Source organism: Amphiprion ocellaris, chromosome 14 (assembly GCF_022539595.1).
Source record: "Amphiprion ocellaris isolate individual 3 ecotype Okinawa chromosome 14, ASM2253959v1, whole genome shotgun sequence".
Lineage (NCBI taxonomy): Eukaryota > Metazoa > Chordata > Actinopteri > Pomacentridae > Amphiprion > Amphiprion ocellaris.
Window position 1 is genome coordinate 26,767,946 of NC_072779.1, and position 25,148 is coordinate 26,793,093.

The window sequence follows — 25,148 nt, forward strand, 5'->3', positions numbered from 1 at the left end:
TGAGTGCTTTTTTTTTGTTTGTATCATGTCACACATTTGCATTAGGCCTGCCTAGTGGTTAGTTTGGTCCTCACAAATGAGCACCTGCCTCACTGGCATTATGTCCTCACAAGGGACCCCTCTACTGCCGCTACATTTCTTTGCCTATACTCAAATATATTTGGTTACAGAAAATAACCAACATTTAAAATGATAAATATTATAAATGATAATTTTTAAAACTGTACGTGTGCATTTTATTGGCTCTTTAAAGTGTAAATTAGGTTTTAGATGATTTAGAAACAGTTTGTTCTCTAGAATCAATGAGAAGTGGATTTCTTTAACTGTAAAATATCCTGCTTAATATGTATGCCGATGACAATTTTAAAAATACTGTAAGCTAATATATTATCAGAGCTTTTACTCTCAAATATTGATCAGAATAATCTATAAAAGTCCAGTATAAGTCCATAGTTAGCAGGGTAGGCCATCCATAAAATTCTGACTTCTGCTTCCTGAGTTGCTGTCATGTTATGAGTGATTGCACTGCCAACCGTCAACATCACTGTTGTCTGTTGTGAATCAGAGGTAGCAGGATGCATCTGCTGCCTCCAATCCAAACACGGCTAAATAGAGTAGGCTATAGCCTAAAACATGGGAAAAGGTTAGCAATATGATGAACATTGTCTAGTTTGCTAACTAGCATCATTAATCGTCTTAGACCGGATAATCAGACTTTAAAGCTGACGTTGCTCCATTTCTCTCCATCAGTCTATCTGCAATCCGCTGATGAAGATGCGAGTCATTCAGATGCCTGTAAGATCAGCTCCTGTATCGTTTCCCCCTCAGCAGTGTCTATGGTTGCCATGGTCACACAGGCCACAGCTGAAAAAGTTGAACCACAAGGAGCCTCAGTACAGACGCACTGCTGTCTGTAAGATTTCATTGAAAACAATGCAGACACACTTGACCTCATCATCCTCGATCTTGTGCTTTCAGGGTCAACCACCTCCACCATCAGCCTGATGAGTATGAAGAGGACCCTGAAGTAGTCGGTTATGAAGATGGAGGCTATGACCATGACTACCACAGTGACAACAGGTAAGCAGAAACTTGTTTAAATACATACACACACACACTTAGGCCACAATATAATAACAACCACATCAAATTTTGATTCATGGTGAATTTTGTATTTGGCCTTTAAGTTGATTCTGGCTGGAAATGACATCAACAAGTAACAGAAGATGGTAAGATATTGTGTTTGAGAAGTTAGTGATAGATCGTAACTATTTCTACATTATTTTACAAATTTACTGAAAATGTCATGTCCGGAATTATCCATACCCCTTGTTTTGCCCTCACTGTTCAACCTGAGCATAGCTAAGCTGAAAGATAAACTCTTCAACAAATGACAGGTGTATTGTCTTCTTTAATGAAACATATCCTTCACAAGCTAACAGAGTAACACTAAGAAAAACAAAATCACATTTTCAGGCAATGGGCCGTAGTATAATGAGCATGAAAATAACGTGTGTTTTAACTCTTTATAAATAAATGCAAATACAAGATTTAAAAATGTAGGCAGCCAAAAAGACGCTTAGCTTATCATTTAGTTCTGTGTAATAAACATATGCCTAAACAGAATACAAACCTTTGCAATGTCAAAATAATCATTGCTATAAGTGAAAATACTCACAGGCAATGCTTTCCTTAAGACAAGAAGAAGGATGGATGCCGATCTAACCATGATAACTCTGACCTCTGTCCTTGACAACTGAACACATAGTCCACTCCCTTCCTGTTTTTTTAAGGGGTTTTTTTTGGCCTTTTTGGCTTTTATTGGATAGGCGTAGGGAGAGACAGACAGGAAATGGGGGAAGACATGCGGCAAAGGGCCGCGAGCGGGAATCGAACTCGGGCCGCTGCATCGGGGACCAGCCTCTGTACATGGGTTGCCCTGCTTAACCCGTTGAGCTATACGGGTGCCCCTCCCTTCCTGTTATTTGACTAGGTCATTCCTATTGGCTGTAACAGTGAACAGAGAATGAACACATCTAAAAGATGTCACAATCACCTTAATTTTTAACAGGAGGAGTACAGTGTCTGTTAGGGTTGTCAAGAAGTTCTTGCATGTTCCTAAAGAGGAAACATTGACTTCTCTCTTCACTTTCCCATCATGACTGGGGAAAGAACATCCATAGGCCAGTGGTTCTGCTTAACCTGGCTGTCCTTCAGTAACACAAGGTCCCCTTCTTCCCGGATAGGTCTCTCTAACTGCCATTTCCTGCGGCCTTGTAGGGTTGAGAGTTATTGGTTCTTCCAATGTTGCCAGAAGACATTTGAGAGACTTTTTACCTGCCTTAATTGGCATTCATACATCTCACTTTCATCGAAATTGCCGGGGGGAATTGATGGCACCCATATAATAAACACCCATGTGTACTTAAGCTTAAGAACCTCTGTATGGTCCAGTTGTTGCAGTGTTTTCAGTCAATAGAAAAGTCTTTGCATGCGACCAAGAAATTGGTCCCACAGTAAGACCTCAACTGTTTCACTGGGCCATGGATGGAGAGGAACTGCCGCAGTGCATTAATGAAACTTGAAGACTCCATCGACCTGATTACCTAAATGTGAATTGCTCTGGTACTCATACAGCTAAAAATGACTGCCCACCATTTACTGTTGGTGCAGCCTCTGAGATTGATGAGAAGTAATTGTCCAAGGCCCGAACACATCCAACACAACATAAGAGAACAGGGGGCTGGTGGTCAGATGGTCCGATGGTAGTTCGGCCATCTTTTGTGTCTCTGTTTGCCATCGGAGGTCGCGGTAAGTCACACACACATGCAAATGATGGCGCTGATGCACTACTTTCCACTGATGATCCATAGACCTGCTGACCTCACTGTACCCTCTGTGAAGGGGCGACCTTGATGTTGGACTTTTTGGTGGTAGTGTCGTACTAGTAGGGTTGTTAGATAATGATGATGAGGAATAATGAATGGTTTCCTTTCGCCACTTTCAAGATCAGCCTGTGACAAACGACCCCCAACTCTGGTGCAACCTGTATCATCCAGGTATGGACACAACTTACTGAGCTGTCACTGTTTAGAGAGCTCTTTCCCTGCCTGATTGCATGCAAAGGCTTCAGGGAACGCCTTGTATTGAAAGCAATGTATGATGACACTCTTGGCTCTGACAAGTAATTCTGGACAGAGACTTTTGCATATGTGCCAGCCTCAACAGTCATTCTTGCTATTTTCTTGTTTGAAGGAGTTATCTGTGTGAATCAGCCTTGATATAGTTCTTACAAGTGATCTCCAGGAGGAGAATGACTCAAAGTGTCTTGGATTCAAAGGAGTCTCTCAACCTGAGTGGTCCAAGTTACCACAGAAGGACGGATCTCAGGGTCAGACTCAGGGTTGACTAGATCAAAGGATGCCTTGTTGTCAGCCTCATTTGCTTCTGGTTTCAACAGGAAGTTTGTCCCTTTAAGCCACATGCTGGATGATAAGGTGTTTGCAGGGATCGACCTTGAAACATTGAAATGATGTTGATCTGAAGGTGGATGTTCATCAATGAAGAGAGGACACAGGTAGATCAAATTAAGAGTACATTTAATACGGACGAGCTCGTGATTCAAGCATCATGCGGTGAATGAATGAAGAGAGTTACAATGACTAGATCTTTATAGGTTTCAACATCTGGCATACATTAGGATACATCGCGTGAGAAGAAGAAAGAGAGAAAGAGGGAGCCAGGAGGTCCCTAGTCCCTTTAGGTTAACCCACAGGTCAACCTGTGATGGATGATAGCTAAAGTAAACGTTTCAACATATGGTTTCATTCTGTTTAACATTCTTGAGCTAAAGAAAATATATGGAAAGCACGTATCCCAGAAAAACACATACTATCAAACATGGTGTGCAGGATATGCATCTGTGGGAACATAATACCACTGTTCCGGTAGGGATGGCTTTCTGATCTTTGCACACGGTCACACACGTAGATGTAGAACGTCTGGGATTTGTTGCATATGTAACCGAGGATGACTTTACTGTCAGTGAAGAACCTTACAGGATGGCACCGGACACCCAGCTCCTCTGCAATTTCCACAGCCAGGATGGCTGCACAAAGTTCAAGCTTGGGTATGGTCATCTCTGGTTGTGGTGCAAGCTTGGCCTCGCCAAACACAAATCAGGATCTCTGTAGCTGAAGTTTTCCTTTACCTGGATGATGTTTTAATATGGGAAGAAGTAGCTTGGTCGACCATCATCCAAGATGTTTGTCTTGAAAATGCTTGCGTGCTTAGGTTTATGAGCCCCGGAAAGACAAATGTCACCAACAATTACCCACCCCAGAGCCAAGCTCTGCATAGGGAGCATTTGGAGGCCCGTTTCACTGATCAATCACCTTGCGGGCCTGAATAACATCTCTTCTGAGTAGCAGTGGAATGTCTGCCTGGGGTTTCAGTGCTGGAATCTCTGGTGCAATGTCCGTGAGGTGAGGATAGGAATGAGGCCGCTTCAGGGGTTGGAATTTCATTCCGATTGTCAGGACGCATGTCACATTCAATCAACGCAGGCAAGTAAAGCCTGGATCGCCCATCTGCTGATTCCACAATGTAATTGCTCGTTCTTCTCCCATTCACCTCAGACACCCTTGCACAAGTTTTCGGAGTGTATGGGGAAGAGTTTCTTGCAATGCCAACAATATTGTCCACGGCCTCTCTCTAAGAGGGCGGCAGGGGTCCAGGTCCTCACTCGAGGATGGCTGAAGGGAAAGGCAGGCTGCTCCAGTGTCGCATCGTGTGTCAAGTGGAGAACAACAACAGGAGGAATGATCCGCCAGTGCCGTACTGCACGCAGCGCTGGTCTTTATAGCACAGGTGATTGAGATGAGCTGCAGGTGTGTAGACCTAGCAACTGCTCTACATCCCGGAGACCAACTGGCAAAGGGGAGGATGGCTGAAAGGGGGCGTGGCTAGGCTTTGGCCATGACAGATTTCTTGTTTCCATGATGAGATGTATTGCACAATTATTGGGGAAATGAGAAAATATATGGAATTGAGGAAAAGAGAAAATATACACTTATCGTGTCGTTATCTGCACAGCAGCAAATAACTATAATCTGAAATTGAAAACTGAAATGATTCTAATAACAATCATTTCTAGATGATTTCTGCCATTCTCACTCTCCCTCCTGTCTTCCTCTGGCCAATTCAGAGTGAAGAGGAAATCAAGCAGCTCTCCATCCCCTCGTCCAAAGAAGAGGAAGAAGAAGAAATCTGGTCGCCGAAGGAGTCGGTGAGTGGAAACAGCTTCCACTGATGAAGTGGGTCAATTTTCCTCTTTTCTGTTTTTTTTAGCCCCGCTGACAGAATAATTACACTGTTTACGTGAAACAGAATTCCAATTATTTTTGTGTGAATATTTGAAACGAGCCATCAGATACTGTGGAGAGTGGAAGGGGGGGGGGTGATCTTTTCTTCATCTTTTGAGATGAAGTCAGGAAAAGAAAGACAGAAAGCGAGAAGAAAAAGAATATACGTGTGAGAGAGAAGAGAATGTGAGAGGAGAATAGCAGAGAGATTAATAGAGCTGGGGACAAAGAGAGCTGAGAGAGGAATCCACTGGACCTATATAAGATCACACCTATAACAATGCTCCTCTCTGAGGTGTAATGTAGTGAAACACAATGATGACTGAAGAACCTGGACTTCAGCAATCTGAGGCTCATTTTGCGCTCATGGCATGCATCCCTCTCCTCCTCTTCATCAATAGGTTTGGCAGCTCCTCACCTACTCGCAGAGAGAAGAAGAAAAAGAGTGGGAAGAAACACAAGCGAGACAGGTAAGAGTGTCATCAGTGACATGTCATCACAAGTAAGAAACCCTGACTCATCAAGGGTGTACCCTCACACTGATGGATGTTCAGAGATTTCAAAGTTACAGTTCTAATGTTCCCCTTATTTGAAATATGAATAAATAGACGCACAGTGAGAGGGATAAAGCAACTACTCTGTTCTTTCATTGTGGAGAGTATTTCAGACTTTACTTCATGATGGTTACATTTTATTAGTGTACTGATTTGCCACCTGATTGTCAAAGAAAGAGGGAAAGATGGAAGGACAAAGGAGGGAAAGAGAAAAGGAAGAACAGGAAGAATGAAAGGATGAAGGACAAGAAAATGCAACGAGAGAGGGAAGAAGAAAAAGTAAATTGATTCAAAGAACAGAAGAAGAAAATTATTTCCCTTCAGTTAGGAAGAAAATGTGAAGAAAGGAGGAAAAATAGAATTCTAGGAAGAGATTCATGAAGAGAAAATGAAAGGAAGAAAGAAAGAAAGAAAGAAAGAAAGAAAGAAGAGAAGAGAAGAGAAGAGAAGAGAAGAGAAGAGAAGAGAAGAGAAGAGAAGAGAAGAGAAGAGAAGAGAGGGGAAGAAACAGCTGCAGAAAGCAGGATGAGGGAAAGACATCGAAAGAAGAAGAAAAGACAAACTCCTGAAATGTAAGAGAAGAAAGAAAGGAGGAAAGATGTGATAAAAGAAGAGAATAGGACAATGAAGAAAAATAGGATTCAAGTAGTATAAGAAGAACAGAGGAAAGATAGGATGAGGATTAGTAGGGAAGAAGGAAATGAGGAGAGACAGGATTATAGAAAGAGAATGAAAGGATGAAAAGGGAGGAAAGATAGAAAGAAAGCAGGAAACCATGAAAGAATGGAATAAAATGACACAAAATGAAAAAATAAAGGATGAAAATATAGACAAGATGAAAGTGAAGACGTAAAGGAGAAAGACTTAAGGTGAAAACGAAAAGGGACAAGGAGGGAAAGAAAGAAAAGCAGAGTGACAGGAAGATAGAGAAGAAGAAAGAAATGAAGAAGAGGTTAGGGAAAAAGAAAGGATGACAGACTAAAACAGGAAAGAAATATGAGACTTGAAAGGTGAGAAGAATAAAAGATTGAAAGACAAGAAGAAAAAGAAGGAAAGAACTAAAACGTGAATAAAGGAAAGAGGTGAAGAAAAAAATTTAAAAAATAAAAAAAACAGGAAAAAGAGAAGGAATAGGGAAAGGTGGACATGAGGGGCCTGTGAAGGAAAGGAAGAACTGCAGGAAGAAAAGAAAGATTGCCGATAAGAAATAGGGAGAAAAGCTGTAATGAGGAAAGGCAGTAAAAAGCAGATGGGGTGAAAAACTAGAAGGAAAGAGGGGAAAAGACAGAAAGAAAGAGGAACTGGGAATATAAACTGAAAGAACAAAAACAGAGGGAGGGAGGGTAGGTAGAAAGATGCAATTCAAGGAAGAGAAAAATGAAAGAACAAAAAGAAGAGAAGGAGGAGAGAGTGAGAAAGGATAGAGAAAATGAAAAGATGAAAAGAAAAGATGAGATGGAAGGGAAGGGAAGGGAAGGGAAGAAGTAAGGGAGTGAGAAAGAAGATGAAAAACAAAAGGAAGAAGGAACAGGAGAGGGAAAGACTGTGGAAAAAGATATGAAAAATGCAAAGGAGAAAAGACAGAATGGAAGAGAAAGACAGAAAGGAAATGAAAGAAAGAAAGAATAGAAGAAAGGGAGGGAGGGAGGAAAAATAGGAAAGACATTAAAAAACAAAGCGAGAGAAGGGAAGAAGAGACAGAAAGAGAGCAAGAGCTCATCAACACCAACTTGTGCAGTGCCCTGGGATATCATAGCAACAATAAGAAATTGTAGAGTGGTCTCCTCCTCCCCCAGCCTCCTGCTCTCCCTCCTGACTCACTGTGTTGCTCTAATAACCCAGCCTGAATGGCGGCGCACAACACAAGAAAAATGAGCCTCTCACCAAATTGCTGAGTATCAGTGTGCTGCCCCGCTCTGGTTTCCCACCTCTCATCCATCCACCAGCATCCCACTCCTCCCTCACTGCCTCACACCCAGGATGCTCTGCATTGCAGGTACAGTTGATATATGAATAATGTATAGGAAAAAAAGCCGGGAGGGGTGGGGGGGCAGCATGAAGGGTTCCTCCCCATTGATTCTCCTTTTTAAGGTCCACATTAGGAGGGGGAGATTACTGCATGCTTCTGTCCTGTAAAATTCTGCTGCTTTGTGATTCATACCTGACTTTGAAATAACAGCTTACAGGTTGGGCTCATGCCATTTGAATTCATATTTGTCTCACCTAAAGCGTCCTTGCAGCAGAGGGTATGGTGAGGGACTGAGCTGTGACCAGAGAGTGTAAGAAAAGTGAAGAATAATGTCCTCTCCAGAATAACACCTCATATGCAGCAGTCCCCAGCTGATTTCCTCCAGTGGGGAAACATGGACAACTACTGAGGCTCTGAGTCACATATCAGCCACATACATTACTGTGACAGCTTTATTACTCCCCTTTCAGCAAATCAGCACACTTAGCACTGCCGCTGCCTCTCACTCCATGCTGCATGCTGTAGGTGTGTAAAACAGCAGGGGAGATGTAGGGCTCTTCAGGAAAATAGCAACAACTCTCACAGAACAGCCTGACTAATCACCATGGAAACTGCAATGAGGGTGAAAGTGATATGAAGGTGAGGTGTCAGTCCAACGCTGAAGACTGAGGAAAGGCCGACCTCCCCTTCATTACACTCTAAAGTGGATCTGCCACTGAATGTGATTTCATTCCTGCTTTGTGGCAGCAGCAACATTTTCTGCAGTTGGAAATAGAAAACATTAAGCATGACAGCCAACACCTGGAGACTATAAACCTACTACGAGAGCTCCCTGAGGATCTCTGCATATATGGACCTTTGTGATTCAGATTCATTTGAAAGAAATGTATGTTATAAAATGGAATATATGCTGAAATGTTCCATAGCTGGAGCTTCTTTGTTGAGTTAAGGTATGGAGGTGTATTTATCATGAAATATACACTAATATTTGACTTTTCTGTGTACACTGACCTGTTGTAACTTTAACACCACTAGAATAGTAGTATGTTGTTCCCCTCTTGCCACCAAAACCATCTGGATCTGTCGAGACTCCACAGATCTCCAAGGCAAAAAGTATATAACACCAAGTATACAAGCATGCAAGCATACATACAAACACAAAACTGAATTAGCCAATGTTATGAGCATTTGGCCGTGGTTCAGAAATCTGAACAACCTAAACAACCACTATAACACTGTTAGATCTAGCAAGAGAAGGAGTTTAGCAGCTTACCTGTCCAGAAGAACAACTGTAAGCTCAGCATATAGTAGTTAGCAGTCTTAACTTTGCTGCTATAGACACACTTTTTACTTTCTTATGTTGTCAGATTCTTTTTTATTAAATGATAACTTCTTGGGTTGCTGTGCTGTGTTGCACTTGTTGCCAAAGCGGGAACTACAACTTTTCCTGTAAAATTTTCCATCATTTAATCCAACACCTGAAAGGACGTACACAGGCATCTTTATTTGTACAACAGCCAATAGGAACAATGTCTCTGTCTTTGAAAACACCTGTGATTGGTCAAAGCCTCCTCTCATGAGTTAGATTTTGTACAGCCTGAAAACAGAGCCAAGAAGAGGTGCACAAGTCTGGTTTCCTCTCAGATCGATTAAATTACGTGTGTCGTAAGGTTAGTTAGAATTTTTTTGGCACCAAAAAATTCCTGCCTAGTTTGGTTGTTAATCCCAGTGGTTGGAATGGGGCCTCCACTTGTTTTCCAGCACATCTCACAGATGCTCGGTCAGACTGACATCTGTTAAACTTCCAAGTCCAAGTCAACATCTCCAACTCTTTTTCATTTTCCTCAAACCTTTCCTGATCAATGTTTGCAGTGTAGCAGGGAGCATTACGTTGCTGAAAGAGGACAGTGCTATCAGAACATCATCCAGAGCATCACACTGCCTCCACTGGCTTGCCTTTCTTTCCCATAGTGCATATTGCTGCTATCTCCTCCCAAGGTTAATGACACACTTGGACATAGTTGTATAACTGATCAGACCAGACCACCTTCTGTTGCTTCATGGTCCAATTCCAATGCTCATCTGCTCATTAAAGGAGCTTTCAGTGGTGAACAAGGAGCAGTGTGGACGCAACCTTCTGCAGCTACACAGCAAGTCGCAGTGCACCTTCTGACACCTTTCTATCATTGCTACATTAAGGTGTTCAGCATTTTCTGCTATAGTAGCTCCTCCTTAGGATCAGACCACATCGATGTCAAGAACTGACTGTTCACTTGCTGCTTAATGTGTCACATATCACTGGCAGGTGATAGCTGTAATGAGACACCTACTCTTAATCAATTCACCTGCCAGTGGTTTTACTGCTGTGGCTGGTTCGTGTATGTTGTCAATGTAGTACCACTGCTGCTAAATAAAGGTTTTCTATGTGAAGCTACACATGTTCAGCTACTTTATGTAGTCTCAGCACTATTGGGGTGAATGGAAAAATTGAAACAACAAATATATAAAGCTGGTACACAGATTGACAACAGTACAGATACGATTTTGAATTCACCCTTTTAACATTTGTCTAGCATACAGCCTCTGATGTCCTAGAATTTATTCCAGGAAGCAGGTTTAGTAATTCCCAGAGCCGCCTCAGATTTGGAGCATAGACTTAAAAAATGAAAAAATGAAAAACCTTTCTGCTACAAGGAAAACATGGACATCTTATCCAGATTACTCAGTGAAGTTGCTGTTCCTAACAGGTCCCTGGTCCACACTTATTGCATCCTGTGTATGAATTTTTCAGGCCAGTATTATGTGATTTTACTGACATTAGAATGGTCTTGTTTTTGCAGATCTGCATCTGGCTCCAGGAAAAAGAGAAGATACAGGTGTGTATGGAACAAGACTACAACAGATAATAATGTCAGTAACCAGTGTTGGCAAACTTGTGATAGTGTGCTTCAAAGCAATATGCCTCAGATGAGTTTTCTTATGCAATGTGTGTTATTGTCGTTCCTGCCTTTTGATTACCATTTGTTCAAACAACAATGCAATCCATGTAGGTGAGTGGTACACTGAGTTCCCTGCTTTATTACACACAACTTTATTTTCTTATATATGACTTTTGTTTCAGGTCGGGCAGTCCAAAGAACAAACACAAAGACAAGAACAAACAGAAAAAGAGGTGAGATGCACGTGGAATGTCTCCCTGGTAAATCTCTAATTCATGTTAACAGAAGTGGAGCCCAGATAGAAAAGCCTTTTTGTCTTCTGCTATCATAGCAGTGCATACAGAGAATAACTAAGTTTAATTCATTTTAGGTACATATACTGTTGCATATGCACTATGCAGGAGTCATTTAAACACAATTTGTCCTCTGTGACCAGTAAAACAAACAATGAACAATATTCTCACTGTCCTCAACAACTGATGCAATTGGAGTCACACTCAGTCTCTCATAAATTTATATTGGTATTTTACACTCATTATCTCAGACTGAGACTCACAGAGAATATGAACAAGTGTAAAGCATTGAATGCATCTTCGAAGCATTATGTCCGAGTTCAACACAATTTCCATGCAATACATTGCACTCTGTCATAATTAGAATATATATTGTAAGTGTTTGGCTGTGCATGAACAGTTTTACATATCATGAAATTGACTGCTGCGCTCACTGTGGCATGTGTCCTCATGATATATCCATGGTTTTGTGTATGTATGCATGTGTGTGTGCGTGTGTTTGTCCATTTGCTGTCATTCATCAGGTCCCCTGGAGAGACCCCCAGCAGGAGTTCACAGCATCAAGGCAGCTGCTGCAGCTCTCGAAGCGCCTCCCTGTCCTCCACTCGGAGCACCTCCAAATCTCCTACCAGGTAGTGTCCTCAGCATCCACACACACACACACACACACTTAGTTTTGTCACACACTGATATTCCTCTGCTGACTGTAGTGCAGTTGCCCTGGTGACAGTCTGTCAGTCTCTAGGATACAAATTCAGTAAAAATTCTGTAAATTCAGATTAGGATACAAAGGGGGCTTCTCAGCATGTCTTATAATAAACCCCATTAAATGGGTGTGATATCTCACTCTACACTTATGTTTTCACTTTGATGGAAAAATAGTTTGTTATTGTTGTGTTTAAAAAAGATGTTGATGTGTTACACAGTTTCCTAGGTTTTTGGCCTACAATGTGACAGATTACAGTGGAGTAAAAGATTTCCTACTAATATATGTACTGTGCAGCAAAGTGCAGAGGAGAGGAAAATTCAGACTAGTATATCATGTCCAGCTTATTTAGCCCAGACATAAATTTAACAGTCGGATTTAAAAATTTGTGTCAGAAATCAACAATTTCCTAGATTTCTTTAATTCAGCTGCTGAGAAATGGCCTCCCCTTGACTTAGCCACATGCCAATTTAAGATATCTGGAGAATAGTATTTTTCAACAGGTAAATTATTGGGCAGATGGATTATATCTGGTTATTCCTCCTCTGTTAATACATATGATTAATAATGTGATCACTGGAGACTGCCCACAGGGAAATTCCACACTGTAGTAATTTTCTCTTTTCTCATAAGAAATAAATCTTATTTGGAGATAACAGCAGATTTAGGATCACCGATTAACCCAGAACACATGTTGCACATTGAGAACATGCAAACTCCACAGAGAAAGACCTGAGCTGACCAGCAGGTTCACTCTTGAGATAAGGACAGCGCTAACCACTGCATCACTGTCCCACCCCCTGAAGTTTTCATATGGCACACCATCTTTATTCTAAATTTAAAAGAACTATGAGTAAAACTTCCATACCAAGAGATGTGCATTGAAAAGGAAAATATAAAGTATGTGCTTAGCATACTAAACATCACATTTAGATGTCACCATTACATCTACACAGGAATCACACAGAAAATTTAAAAAAAAGCGTGTGCAGTGGCAGATGTCAAAGTTGTTACAGCGGGTACAGAGGCTCAAGTGCAGGAAATGAGATAGTCAAACGATTTTTAAATGCCTTTATTTACAATAGGAAATAAGAAATCAAAAGAACTATAAAAGTAAACCAGAACCGGATCAACCAAGGCCACTGAAGGCGGAGCGGATCGAGATACCTTCTATTGGTTTGGCGGACTAAAGACGGGATCTATGAAAAAAACTGAAATAAAGGTTAACCCACGGTTGGTAACACCAAGGCAGGAAAACAACTAAATATTAACACCAGAATAACGATTCAAAACCCACAGCACTCCCATTTCTGAACTACTGACATAAATTAACCCGCAGTTAAATATTAAACAAGCAGAAATACAATACTTAATCAGAGGTCTAAACAGAACTGAAAACCAGAAGCTGATCAATAAAGTAAGTCTGGTAATGTCAGGGCTTGTGAACTTCAACACTAGGTGCCCTCATCCAGCCAGTCCAGACGGGAGGAACGAATCGCTTCCCAAGTGTTCCGATAGCCAGTGGTGGATTGTCGGCATCCGTGGAGGTAGACTGGTTGCCAAACATTGGAAGGTGGCGTTAATGGCGTCTCAGGTGGCGTGGCAGGTTTTAGAGGAAGCCAGGCTGGCAGCAGGTGTTTTCCTTCCAGAATACAAAGAACTTCAACAGAACCAACTGGAGCCAGAAGTAGAACCAAGCGGGAAGCCAAACAGCAAGTAAGCAGAGAAACCCGGAGATCCAGGTGACCACAGCAGGCAAGAGTCAGTTTGGAGTAAGCTTCACAGTCTGGCACAGGAAGTAGAATGGCCTCAGGTTTTATAGAGGATCCGGAGTAGCTGATTAGATGTCTCCCACCTGCACTTGATCTGCTGATTACCGGATGAGCTGCACCTGCTGCCAAGCCTGCACCAACGCACACCTAGGAGAGAGAGAGAACCCCAGACCCGGAGGAGAGGAAAGCACTGCCGCTAGTCAAAAGTCAGTGGTTTCACTCTGAAAAAATACTCCCAAATGGTCACTGCTTATCCAATGTCTTCAAACTCAACTCTATACGTCCTTGGGTCTCTGGCACCCACCATGTTTGAAGTAGATCCATACGGAAGATATGTAAAGAACAGGCAGTCAAAAATACAATGTCTCATTTTTTAATGAGATTGTTGCCAAATCAATGAGAAACTAAAGTTTTTATCTCGATCTTAGAAGTAATGCAAGTCTGACAATGGATAAATATACAGTTGAGACTTGAATTACTTTGTCTTTTCTCAAGAGTGAATTATTTCAAATAAAGATCAGTACAGCAAAAGAAAGAAAAAGATCACTCTAAGACATTAATAAATGCTTGTGTGAATTCAGTATCTCCTCTTACTATTTGCAACTTCAATTAACAGAAATCTATTGTTTTTAATGAAGTATAAATAATGAAGCAGTAGTTAAATAATAAGAAATTGGTTGGAATGAAAACAAAAATGACAACAAAAGCACAAAGAGAGCGCAGTACTCCACCAAGGCTGCTCAGTCATTGTATGATTTACGACAGATCAAATCTTTAATAAAAAAATTAACTTATATTATGTATGGATACCAAATCGTGTGAGCAAAAATATGTAACAGGCAACAGGAATTGATGGGACTCAGAAACATCCCCACAATTTAATCAATTGTTCCTTGTATCATTTCTGAAAAATCTGCAGCAGTGGATTTGTAGCAGGATCGCAAACGTGATTGTCAGCAGGCAGCTGATGTAGCGTTCACTTGCTGTCATAGTTACAGTGACGCCGTGCCACTATCTCACAATGATACAGAAATCTTAAACAAATCCGTGGATCCAGACTATAATCCACATCACTGCCAAAATCTAATCACTTGGTCCTTGTGTCATGTCTGACCTTCCCTGAAAATTTCATCCAAATCCGTTTGTCCATTTTGAGCAATGTTGCTGACAGACAGACAGACAGACAGACGTATACTGATTGTCACATAACTCTGCTGCATTCAGTAAATCATAGCAGCTTTATTGTTATTTTCTGTTGTTGTGGCACCTCTGATAAAGGGTCTGCTGTGTTGCTGTGCTCTTCCAGGCTGAACAAGCACAAGACAGATGGACAGAAGGCGTCCGGCACCTCGCTGTCTCCGGGCCCCAACAGTCCCACATCGTGGCACAACGGCGACCACATCCAGCGGAGCCGCAACGGCAAGGCCGGCAGACTCAACCAAGCCGAGGGCGAAAAAGGGAACGATGTATGTACTCTCCTCTATTCTGCTGCCACACCCCCACCCTCCACACCACCCACTCCAGCGGTATCTTCCACAGTCTCTGCAAATGAGTTTTAACTTGCTCTCTTGTGTTGGTTCACATGACTTCTCATCTTCTTAGATACTGAACGACTTGTTTTGTTCTTCTATCAGTTGTTCCTAGGTTATAAGCCAGTTATTATTATCAATAATGGTGTTATTTTTGACATGTGAAAAACACTCCTGTCCTGTGTACAACTTGCTGCTCCTGCTGCTTTGTTTCTGGCTCTCTTTGAATCCTCTGCCATCTTGTTTTTTTTTTCTTTTTTTCTTTTTCTTTTCTGTTCTTGTTGTTTGCCAGTAACAGAGCGAGGGAGCAAAGAGAAGAAAGGTTCTAGTGTTTCTGTTCAGCACACCTCCTCTGAGTTGGAGCACAACATTAGCATACCACACCTTAGACGGAAATCTGAGCAGTACCACATTTCCAAATGAATGAACAGAAAGATGTGTTGTTTTTTCTAAGCGACTGCCTGCTAAGGCATGAGACAAATAAAAGCAAAGTTGTGCCAGGGACACATTTACCTACTTCAAACATTTGCTCCCACCACAAAAAGATCCATACCCGTGAAGAAACATCAGAGCAAATGTGTCTGTCACCAGTGATAACTTCTGCAGTTTTACTGCAGATAAAGTCTTAATTAGCTTGTGTTGCAAGAGTAACAATCAGATATCTGATGGTGCTTTAAAGTGATTGCAATCTGCGATTCCTCCTTGAACTGACTAATCCAATTACTTAATGGAAAGTTCTGATCCAAGCAGGCCAAAATGAATTGTAACATAGTATGCCAATGAGTAAGTGACAGCTCACTGTTCCAAGTATCAGTTTAAAAAAATACAGTTAAATTAAGATGAAATCCAACATGGAAATAAACAGAAATACAATAGTTATATTTATACAGCTATTCTTCATGAATTTGCTGTATCGTAGTTAAATAGCAAAATCATATGTTTAAGGACAGACATGTCACTTTTGTCTTTTATAAATGAATACATTTTTTTTTCATTGATATCTGTTGATATTCTTCCATTTAACTTCAATGAAAGTTAGAGCATCTTTACTTTTTGTGATATGACATATTTCTATTTGCTGCTGCTTATGGGATCAGGGTTATGAGAAGGTTTTAAATCAAAATGTACAGATTTGATTGGACTGCTTTAAAGTGGGTGTGGCTCGAGCCCACGTAGTGGAGAGATGCTGCGCCAACCACCATGTCAGCTTTCTCACGAGAAAGGAGATATGTCAAAAACGTATTGATATAATCAATTGTACCTCAAGCACATTATTCAGAAATTTAAACAGTGCTTTTACTGGCTGAAAACCAAACACCTCCCACTAAAATATTGCTCTGTTCGTTACCACACAACAGTCGTGTGGTTTTGTATGATGATCACAGTTATTTAATTATCCTAACTCACATTGGCAGTAGTTCATGAAAATTTTCCTATTTTACAGGAAGACAAATAAGAGTGACTTGTATAAAAAAAAATACATATGGACATGTTTAAAATATAGAAAATGTATTTTTCCATTTCATTCTGCCTGTAAAATGAAATGAGCCTATATGTGCATTGGCACATCTATGCTGAAATGCAAAACACCTCTTTGCTTTCTTTTACAACTAATGACAGTGCTTTATAATTACCACTGGGTAATTATAAAGCACTGTCATTAGTTTCCATGAGGAAACGCTAGATAGCATTTTCTATTTTGACAACTAGGCATCACATGCCAAAATGATGGACACAAAACTGTTTAGTTAACCTACACTTTAGGTTTTTTAGTTTTTTAACCCTGTGAGCTGCACATACACACTACTGACTTTACATTTAGTTATATTATTGCAATAATCAGTGATGTACTAGATAGCTCCATTTTTACCAGAATTTTTCATTTAAATATGACACAGTAAATCCAAAGGCTCCAAAAAAGAAGACTTGCCCAGCAATGTTTAATTTGTTCTAATTTAGGCCTTTTAAATCTTTCATAGGGTGAGTCCTGTCATACAAATGCATTGTGCTGTCCAAAACATGCCGCAAGATGGATTGTTTTAGAAACAGAAGTGTTATTTTTCTGTTGTTCAAACAAAACACAGTACCATATGCTCACAATAGGCTCACAAAGCATAAAGTGGTATAAAGCACACTTCACTCCTCTCTACCTGTTCAATCTGGAACTGCTCCTTGTTTGTTTTAGCGTCTTTGAACATAGCCATTTCTGTTAGTCTCTGATTACCCAAAAGACAATTCCTCTGAGTTTAAAATTATTTAATACTGTAATGGAAACAACCTTGCTTCCCCATGTTGCAAATGGATCATTGGAGCTACGGTAGGATGACAGATTACATTGGAATAGAACAAAACATATTTGTTAAACCAAAGGGATCGCTTGTGAAATAAACTTTCTCTGATGAATATGCATCTAAATGGGCTGCAGACACCCTGTTAACAGTCACTCCTGAGAACTGATGTCTCCTATTTTCCACTCCAGCTTGCATGTGTCGATGAGGTCTCATCTGATCTCTGTGTCTCTCTTTCTCTCTCTGCTTTTTTCATTCATTACTGTTGTTTCCTTCTCAATTTAAATGGTATTTACCCATGAATAAATGCCCAAATCTTTCTGTCTTGTTTATATAAAAAGCACTCAAATGCTTTGGAACTGGAGGCAAGTAGGTTAACTGGGTATGTGTAATAGTTTCTTCTTGTCAATTCAGTTGTCTTTCTTCTCAAGCACATGCTCTGCTCAGTGATAGATCCTCTTCTCCTCCAGGCGTCCAACAGCTGCTGCTAAACCACCAGGGGTTAAACACAGCGCCACTCTACTGCTTTATTTACCATGTCGTTGTGCATGTTGCCCCTAGGTGGCAGTATTTCTTCTGTCCCTGACTTTGTTTCTGCTCTGTGTGTTCAGGCCAGTGGGGAGTGGCAAGTGACACTTGTTTGATCATTTCATTTTGAGCCACTTAGTCGTGATGAAGTAAAAGAAGAGCATGTAATTGGCTGTCATTCTTTAAAGCAGCATCTCTGTAGCAGAAAGTGATGCTGCCACTCTTATTATTTGCCATCAAAAGCCAAAATATTTTAAATGAATCAAACTGAAACTATGCACAGGAGGATGGTTATGTGTGACAGATCATGGATCTAACTGAAGTTTGATTCTACTATAGCAGTTGTGTGATTTAGCAAATGTTTACGTAGAAGCTCTGGTTCTCTATCTATCATCTCAGTTTGTGTTCCTGTAGTCATCCTCTAGCTCTGTTTGGAATTGTCTCATTCACTGCGTGGGAGGTTAAACCCACTGATGTCCTGCAGAAAAGCTCAGGGCAACAGCTGTGTGCAGCTTGTCAAACTAACAAGTCAGTTCTTCTCCTTAAAGCCTTTTCTCCTGGAAAACTGAAACATGGTGCTAGAAAATCATTTGTTGAGGGATAAATTTGACCTTCATGCAGCTTGCTGAAGTTAGTTTGTGTGTGCGCAATGGACTCCTTGTTTGTCCTTGTGACCACAGTTAAGAAAAACTCTCACGTCAACCGTGGCTGCACCAGCAGGTGTTGCAGGTCGTGGACTGCAATGACCACCTAAATAAGGATTGCTACATTGATGGAGGCAGCTAAACATATCATTGAGCTAATTTTTATATAGTTTTGCTTAAGAAGCATAACATATTGCTGTAATGGACACTCTACAACAAAGAAAGTGTAGTAGTGAATCAGACACCTGTCTTTATTCTTTCATCTCAATTTAATTTTAATAATTTTTTTGCTTTAAAGGTAACATATGTAAGATTTACTTATTAAAATGTTTAAAATCAATAGACTTGTTATGTATTTGTACATACGTCTATTGTTACCATTTAGATTGAGATACCCCAAATTGCAAAAAAAGACCTAGTGCAATATATTTCCATTGTTGTGTTGATATGACAAGTAAGGTGTGGATCTCACTGACAACTTGAGGGCAATATACATGTCCATACAGTAGTAACTTAGTAATCACGGGGTAGCCCCACCCTCAACATACCCTATTTTGTCATACACTTTACTCAAAATGGGACAATAATTCACAAACTGAACACTTCTACTGAAGGAGACTTGAAACTAGTGGTTGGGACCATGAATTCAATTGGAAAATATTTTATATACAGTCTGTGGTGGAGAGTTGACTGGGTGTTTGCTGCTTTCCAGCCACAGGGAGCATTAGTCCATTCAGGTTGGCACACCAGAATAAATCTAAAAACAACGCAACACAAACTTTTTAAGATGAGTTGTATTTTGCCTCATGTGCTTGACACCACCATGTTTCTTTTTTTAGAGAAAGTACTTGCAGATAAGGACCCACCTCTGATAGAGTGCAGCACACTGCAGCTTCCCTCTGCTTTTCTATGGAGAGCAACTATTACTGCCACTTACACAGTGGATGAAAGAGTCTCAAACAGGGCCAGTCGTCTTCTTGCTCATTATTAATGGATGTCTTCAAACACGAGTACATGGACTTTTAAGAATAACTGGGACAAACACACACATATTTATTAATGATTGTTATTTTAAAAAGGGACCCAAGCCATTTTGAAAGCAAGCTCCCTCTTCACAACAGTTTGAACAGAGGATTTGACAAGGCTCCCTCAGACTCCCTCTTGCTCTACCTGTGTTTGTAGTGATAAACAAATACAAAAGAATGCCTGGAAGAAAGCTGGGCTGACGTCCAAAAAAAAGTACAGAGTAGAGAAGTGCTGCTGCTGGAGAAGACCTAGACCAAAATGTGACTGGGGTCCCTTTGAAATGTGCTTATTCTTTAGTTTGTCCATCTTAGCAGTGACTGCCCCTCCAACACTTCTTCTACCCTCTTCTTCTCCTACCTGTCCATCTGTGTCCTGTGTGATTCACGTCTCACTCTTGGTGTCCTGGCATTTTTCTTCCCACATATCTTTCACATCGGCCAGCTCTGCATGCCTTCCTCCTCCTCCTCCTCCTCCTCCTCCTCCTCCTCCTCCTCCTCCTCCTCCTCCTCCCTTTAGCCACTCTTCTCTACATAGATGTCACTAATATGACAATTAACTCTGTCCACTTCCCTCTATCCTCCCTCCCCTGTTTTGATACAAATATGGCTGCATTTGTACAAGCGAAAAAGACAAAGCGAATTATATAGCTGATAGATTCATCCTTTGTTTCTATTTTAGTTTGAGTTTAAATTCCATCTGGATTTTTTATTTTTCTCCCGTCTATTTTCTTTTGGTTTCATTTATTTCTCCTCAGTCTCTGGACTAAATATGTAGCTTTGATACTAAAAGAGGTCATTGTCTTTTTCCCATTTCGCTGCGGAGAACATTCCTTTCTCCTTTTTTTCTTTTTTCTTTCTTTCCTTTGTTTTGTTGATATTGCATACGTGTCACTGATTGAAATGGAAGGTAGGTAATGCTTTGCCTACGCACGTGATCTTTATGCAGATGAGAATGTGACAAGCACCCTAGCCTGAGTGACGTCAATGTTTCTCTCTTTCTCTCTCTCTCTCTCTTTCTGTTGTTTACCAGTGGTCTTCAACCAAATTAATTTGACTTCATCAATTATGATTTGACTCTTAAAAGATTGGAATACGTAGAGCTCTGGTTTTTCTCTTTCCTCCTTAACTTCATTCTGAAGTCCAATATCCCGTTCTATCTTCCAGGTCCATTTCATTTTTCTTTTCTTTCTGTTTTGGTAGAATGCATTCCTGTTTGTCCAGCATCTCTCTGTTTGTTGGTAAATTAGTACATTCGTCTTCTGATTTTCACCAAATTGATTTCTTCAACTGTTTCTAACAACTGTCATAAGCACCAGTGGTTGTGTTTTCTTTTTATACCACTTAGTTATCTTCTCTCTAGTGGAGAACGGCTCGTCTTTGTGCAAGAATCAGTCGGTGCTTTTGTTGTGTCTTTAGATTATGAAGCAGTCCAGACAGCACATGATAATGCATGCGGAAGAGCCAGCTGTATTTGCTTTCACATAAAACGCCTTTCGGAGATTCACCGAACGAGCAGTGACTTACTGTGCATCACAAGTTTCAGTCTCTAAACTCCTCCTGAATCGCTAATGTAAGTTCTATTTTTGTTGAATGCCTAAAATAGAGGTTCCCTCTACCTTTCACTGTTTGAAGGATAAGGCTGGCATTGCTCCATTTTCTCATTCCTATAAAGAAATTCCTTGAAAAGACCACAGCAAACAATGTGTTCATTCTGTCAATACTTCTCTGCCTACAGGTATTGAAGTATTGACAGACTGCATTCTGTTACACTGAGCCATAGACCCACTGGTTCTTATAGCTAATGGCATTTTAAAAATAGGCTTGCAAATATGTGATTTACAATTACAACAAATGCAAAATAAAGACTGCAAAAACAACTCTATAAGCAGAATAGACACAGAGATGCAGCAGTATTTTGAGCTTAATGCTAACATCAAGCAACAACATCTGGGACTGAAACATGAAGCTAGTGTCAAAGACTGCAGTTTCACAAATGCCTTCTTGAGACTGGTTCCAGAAGTCAGTCAATCCCTATAGACTTCAATGTTAAAACAACCAACTTCACAACAGAAATAAACATGTTTACAGACTGGTACAAAAAATGCTTTTGGTCTCCAGTTTTACCATGTTCATCCTCTTAGTTTGGCTAGTTAATATGGTAAGATTCGCTAGTTAGCACTAAACACACAGTACGGCTAGTGCTGCTGTGAATAACTGGATGATGATTTTGAGTATAGGCTTCTATTTCTACTATTTCCGTGTTACAATTTTCAAAATCCCCTTCACTGAGGGAAACAAGAGATTTGGATGATGCAAAGTCACAACTCTGTTACTTGGATGAATGACCTAATTTAATGCCAGTTCTCACCTCCCTGCGTGAAAATGTTCCCCTAAAACAATTCCCTCATCACTGTTTTGCAGCAGCACTGATGCTGCATCCTGGGTTTAGCACCACTCAGGACGATTGTGGCTGGTTTAAATAAATACTAACAAACCAAAGCATTTTTCGCCCAATAGCAGAATGAGAATGAGGTGCAACCAGACGCTTCTCCAGTGTTGAAATAGTGCTGCAGAGAAAAGTTTCGCTGTGCGAGGCCAAGCTGAGGATGGTGGCAATGTTGTCAGTTTTGCAGGGATTTGGTCACAAACCAAAGTGCTAAACAAAATGGAATTTTGTTGGAAAAGTCAAATGGATAGCAACCATACTGTCAAGACAGTTCAGTTAAGAAACAACATCAACCTCATGGTGGTCCTTGTGTAAAATGCATGGAAATCCATGTTTAAGGTATTTCAGTCTGGACCAAAGTGGCAAACTGACACTGATGTCATTTTTGCTTGAAGGTCTAGGTATTAATCATACAAAACATCTGGGCACTGTGTTTTTTGCATGTGTAAATCAAACAAGGGTAAACAGTGCATCTTTTGGGGACTATTTTCAACTGTACATTAATACACATTTTAGGTATTGTAATGAGTATTTACTCCACCAGGATCATCTGTGTGAGTCCAAATAAAGGAACATAGTACTATGCCTGATGGTGTGGCGCATAGATGTATGTAAGCATTGTTGGACTACAATACAATAGAAGAAGCTTAATAATTACTGGTTTTGGTCTTTTCATGAGACATTCGGGGCAAATATTCTTAAATTGTCTGCCTTATCCTTTAAAACACTGGTAATTTGGAAAACTACTTTCTTCAAGGTGATCAAGTGTATTCACAACTCTAAAAGTAGCTTTTTACCTTAAATTCCCAAATGAGCCAGTCGTATTGCTCCTGTTTTAACGTTTAGATGCAATCTCACAGACTGAAGGCTTTTTAGGCATTCTTACATCAGGCATTCCTCCCAAAAATCCCTCCTGATTGTCTTGAAATGTGGAGACAATCTCAAGAATAATCAAACTGTTATTATGCAGCAACAACTCCCTGGAACAATATTAATGTGAACTGTTGTTATTGTGAGAATGATCCTGTATCAAGGAGCCCAGGAGCACAAATACCGAAGTAGTTAACGTGTAAACATGTCAGGCAGTAAAATAACACCTGCCCCCTGGTAGATACTACAAGGAGAGACAAAAAAGGTAAAGAAAATACCTTTAACTCTCGCCAGCCAGTTGCTCTGTGATGTTTAGGAAGGCGACTGGGCCCAGAGGATTTACTCTCTGTGTGAGGGACTCCCTGCACATTGTGGTTTTCCTCTTTGCTTTTGAGTTCTTTTCTATTGATTTCCATGTATTGTCTCATGAGTCACTGGCAGGGAAGGGTTTTGTGTCTTTTTCTCTTGCATTTTGTGAATCTAATGATGCACTTATGTTGCCCCACTTTTCCCTTTTCTTCATACCTTACCTACTAAAGGAGGGAATACCACTTTATTGGTAAGTGGATGTTAACCAGAAGGGAGTTAAACAAGAGTAACCATTAAAAAAACAAAGAAAATGGGTCGCTGTTCACATCTCAGCAATTGTCTTCAGGAAAAAAAAAAATCCAGAAAGAGAAAATTGAGTAACAGATGATTTGTTTTCTGATTCGATTGATTCAATAATTGTGATCTTTATTTTGTTCCTTCCATTTCTGTGATGTTTCGTCAAGTTGTCTTCTCTTTCTGTTTTGTTTAATTTTTTTTAACCATTACTAAATAAACTGAAGAAGTCCTCTTTTTCTACTCTACAAAATCTGTAGCTCTGTACTTTCTGCCTTTGCTCTTAAACTTATTTGGTTCACAGTTTTGTTTTGTTTTTTTTCCCTCTCTTCCTCCTCTTCCTAGTTTTTTTGTTTGTTTTTGCGATTTTGATTTCTTCAACTCATTATGGTTTTGCATGCCAAGTATTGCATGCGCTGCACCATAGAGGACTATCTATAAGCCATATGGAGAAAACCTAGATCTTTTTCTTTTAGATGTTTACCTTCTTTTGGCAAGTACACCGTAGCTCTCAGTCACCAGCCTGAAAACACTCTGATGCTATTTTTGTCCTTTTTCTTTTTTTTTTCTTGTGTTTTCCTTTGTTGGTCATGGTTTCTCTACAGAAGCTCCGTCTGCTGACTGCTAGCTCTGCAAGCATCCAGTCCACTCTGCTGAGAGAGCACAAGCTACACAGCGCCCCCAGCAGGAGCCAAGCAGGACAGATGTGTGCAGCAGGAGAGACTGGGAGTGTGGACAGCAGGAACACAGCTGTAGGGAGCTCAGCCACCCAGACGTCAGGGAGGAGAGGGGGCCAGAGAGGCCAGAAAAAGAGCTCCCACTCCCCTGCTCGCAGCAGCGACTCGGCCCACTCCCAGCACAACCACACCCACAGAGGGAGAAACTCTCGTCACCAGAGAAAGTAAACTGTCATTTGTCTCTACATTTTCAGGCCTTTTGCACTTTAGAGAGACAGTTATTTGACATTTGTTGCATTATCTCAGGACAAAAGGCGGCCACTCTTCCAAGCGTCACCACCGCTCTACTCGGGCTCAGGCACACCAGCGAAGCCAGTCAGCATCTCCAGGACGTCACTCCCACACATCAGGCAGGAAGACTGAGGAGTCTCGGAACAAAGCCAACCTCCGGCAGCGTAGCAGCTCCTTCAGCAGCGGGCACTCATCTTCACGCTCGGCCTCCAGAGACAGAGGCCCCAGCAAGGCCAAGTCCCCACACAGCAGACAGAACAACTCCAGGTGAAACTTCACTGATTTCTCAGCCTCAAATTAAAATTATTTTCCTTCCTTTAGGCAACAGCATGGTCCTTCAGTTCTAGAGCATTATTTCTTCATTTTACATTCAGATTTTATAATGCTTTTTCTCAAAACTCTGCCGTCTCTCCCTGCTCAGTGAAAATCTGCTCTGCTCCCCCCACTTCCGACAGAAGTTGCTCCACATTTGTCGCTCCACAAATGTCTGGAGCAGGGATCCTGTAGGAAGTAAAGCAAACAGGGTCACTGGTCATAGTTGGCATTCTATTAGCTGGAGACAGGGTTGTTTCAAGATCCAAGAGTGAGAGCACATATCTGAGAGCAGAAGTTTTTGTGAGTGCATGGAATCAGTCTGAGGAAATTTGTGCA

At 40.8% G+C, this 25,148-nt stretch overlaps 1 protein-coding gene across 2 annotated transcripts in view; it reads left to right on the forward strand.

Annotated features, from left to right (window-relative positions):
* srrm3 (serine/arginine repetitive matrix 3) overlaps positions 1–25,148 on the forward strand; it is a 120,118-nt gene that overhangs the window by 88,885 nt on the left and 6,085 nt on the right. The window contains exons 4-12 of one of the 2 annotated variants that reach the window (XM_055017533.1): positions 979–1,080; positions 5,207–5,287; positions 5,765–5,833; positions 10,727–10,762; positions 11,008–11,058; positions 11,643–11,750; positions 14,903–15,062; positions 24,138–24,430; positions 24,513–24,764. In XM_055017533.1, the coding sequence (XP_054873508.1) occupies positions 979–1,080; positions 5,207–5,287; positions 5,765–5,833; positions 10,727–10,762; positions 11,008–11,058; positions 11,643–11,750; positions 14,903–15,062; positions 24,138–24,430; positions 24,513–24,764 (1,152 nt within the window). Of the gene's footprint in view, positions 1–978; positions 1,081–5,206; positions 5,288–5,764; positions 5,834–10,726; positions 10,763–11,007; positions 11,059–11,642; positions 11,751–14,902; positions 15,063–24,134; positions 24,431–24,512; positions 24,765–25,148 lie in introns of both variants that reach the window. The other variant, XM_055017532.1, reaches the window with a different exon arrangement.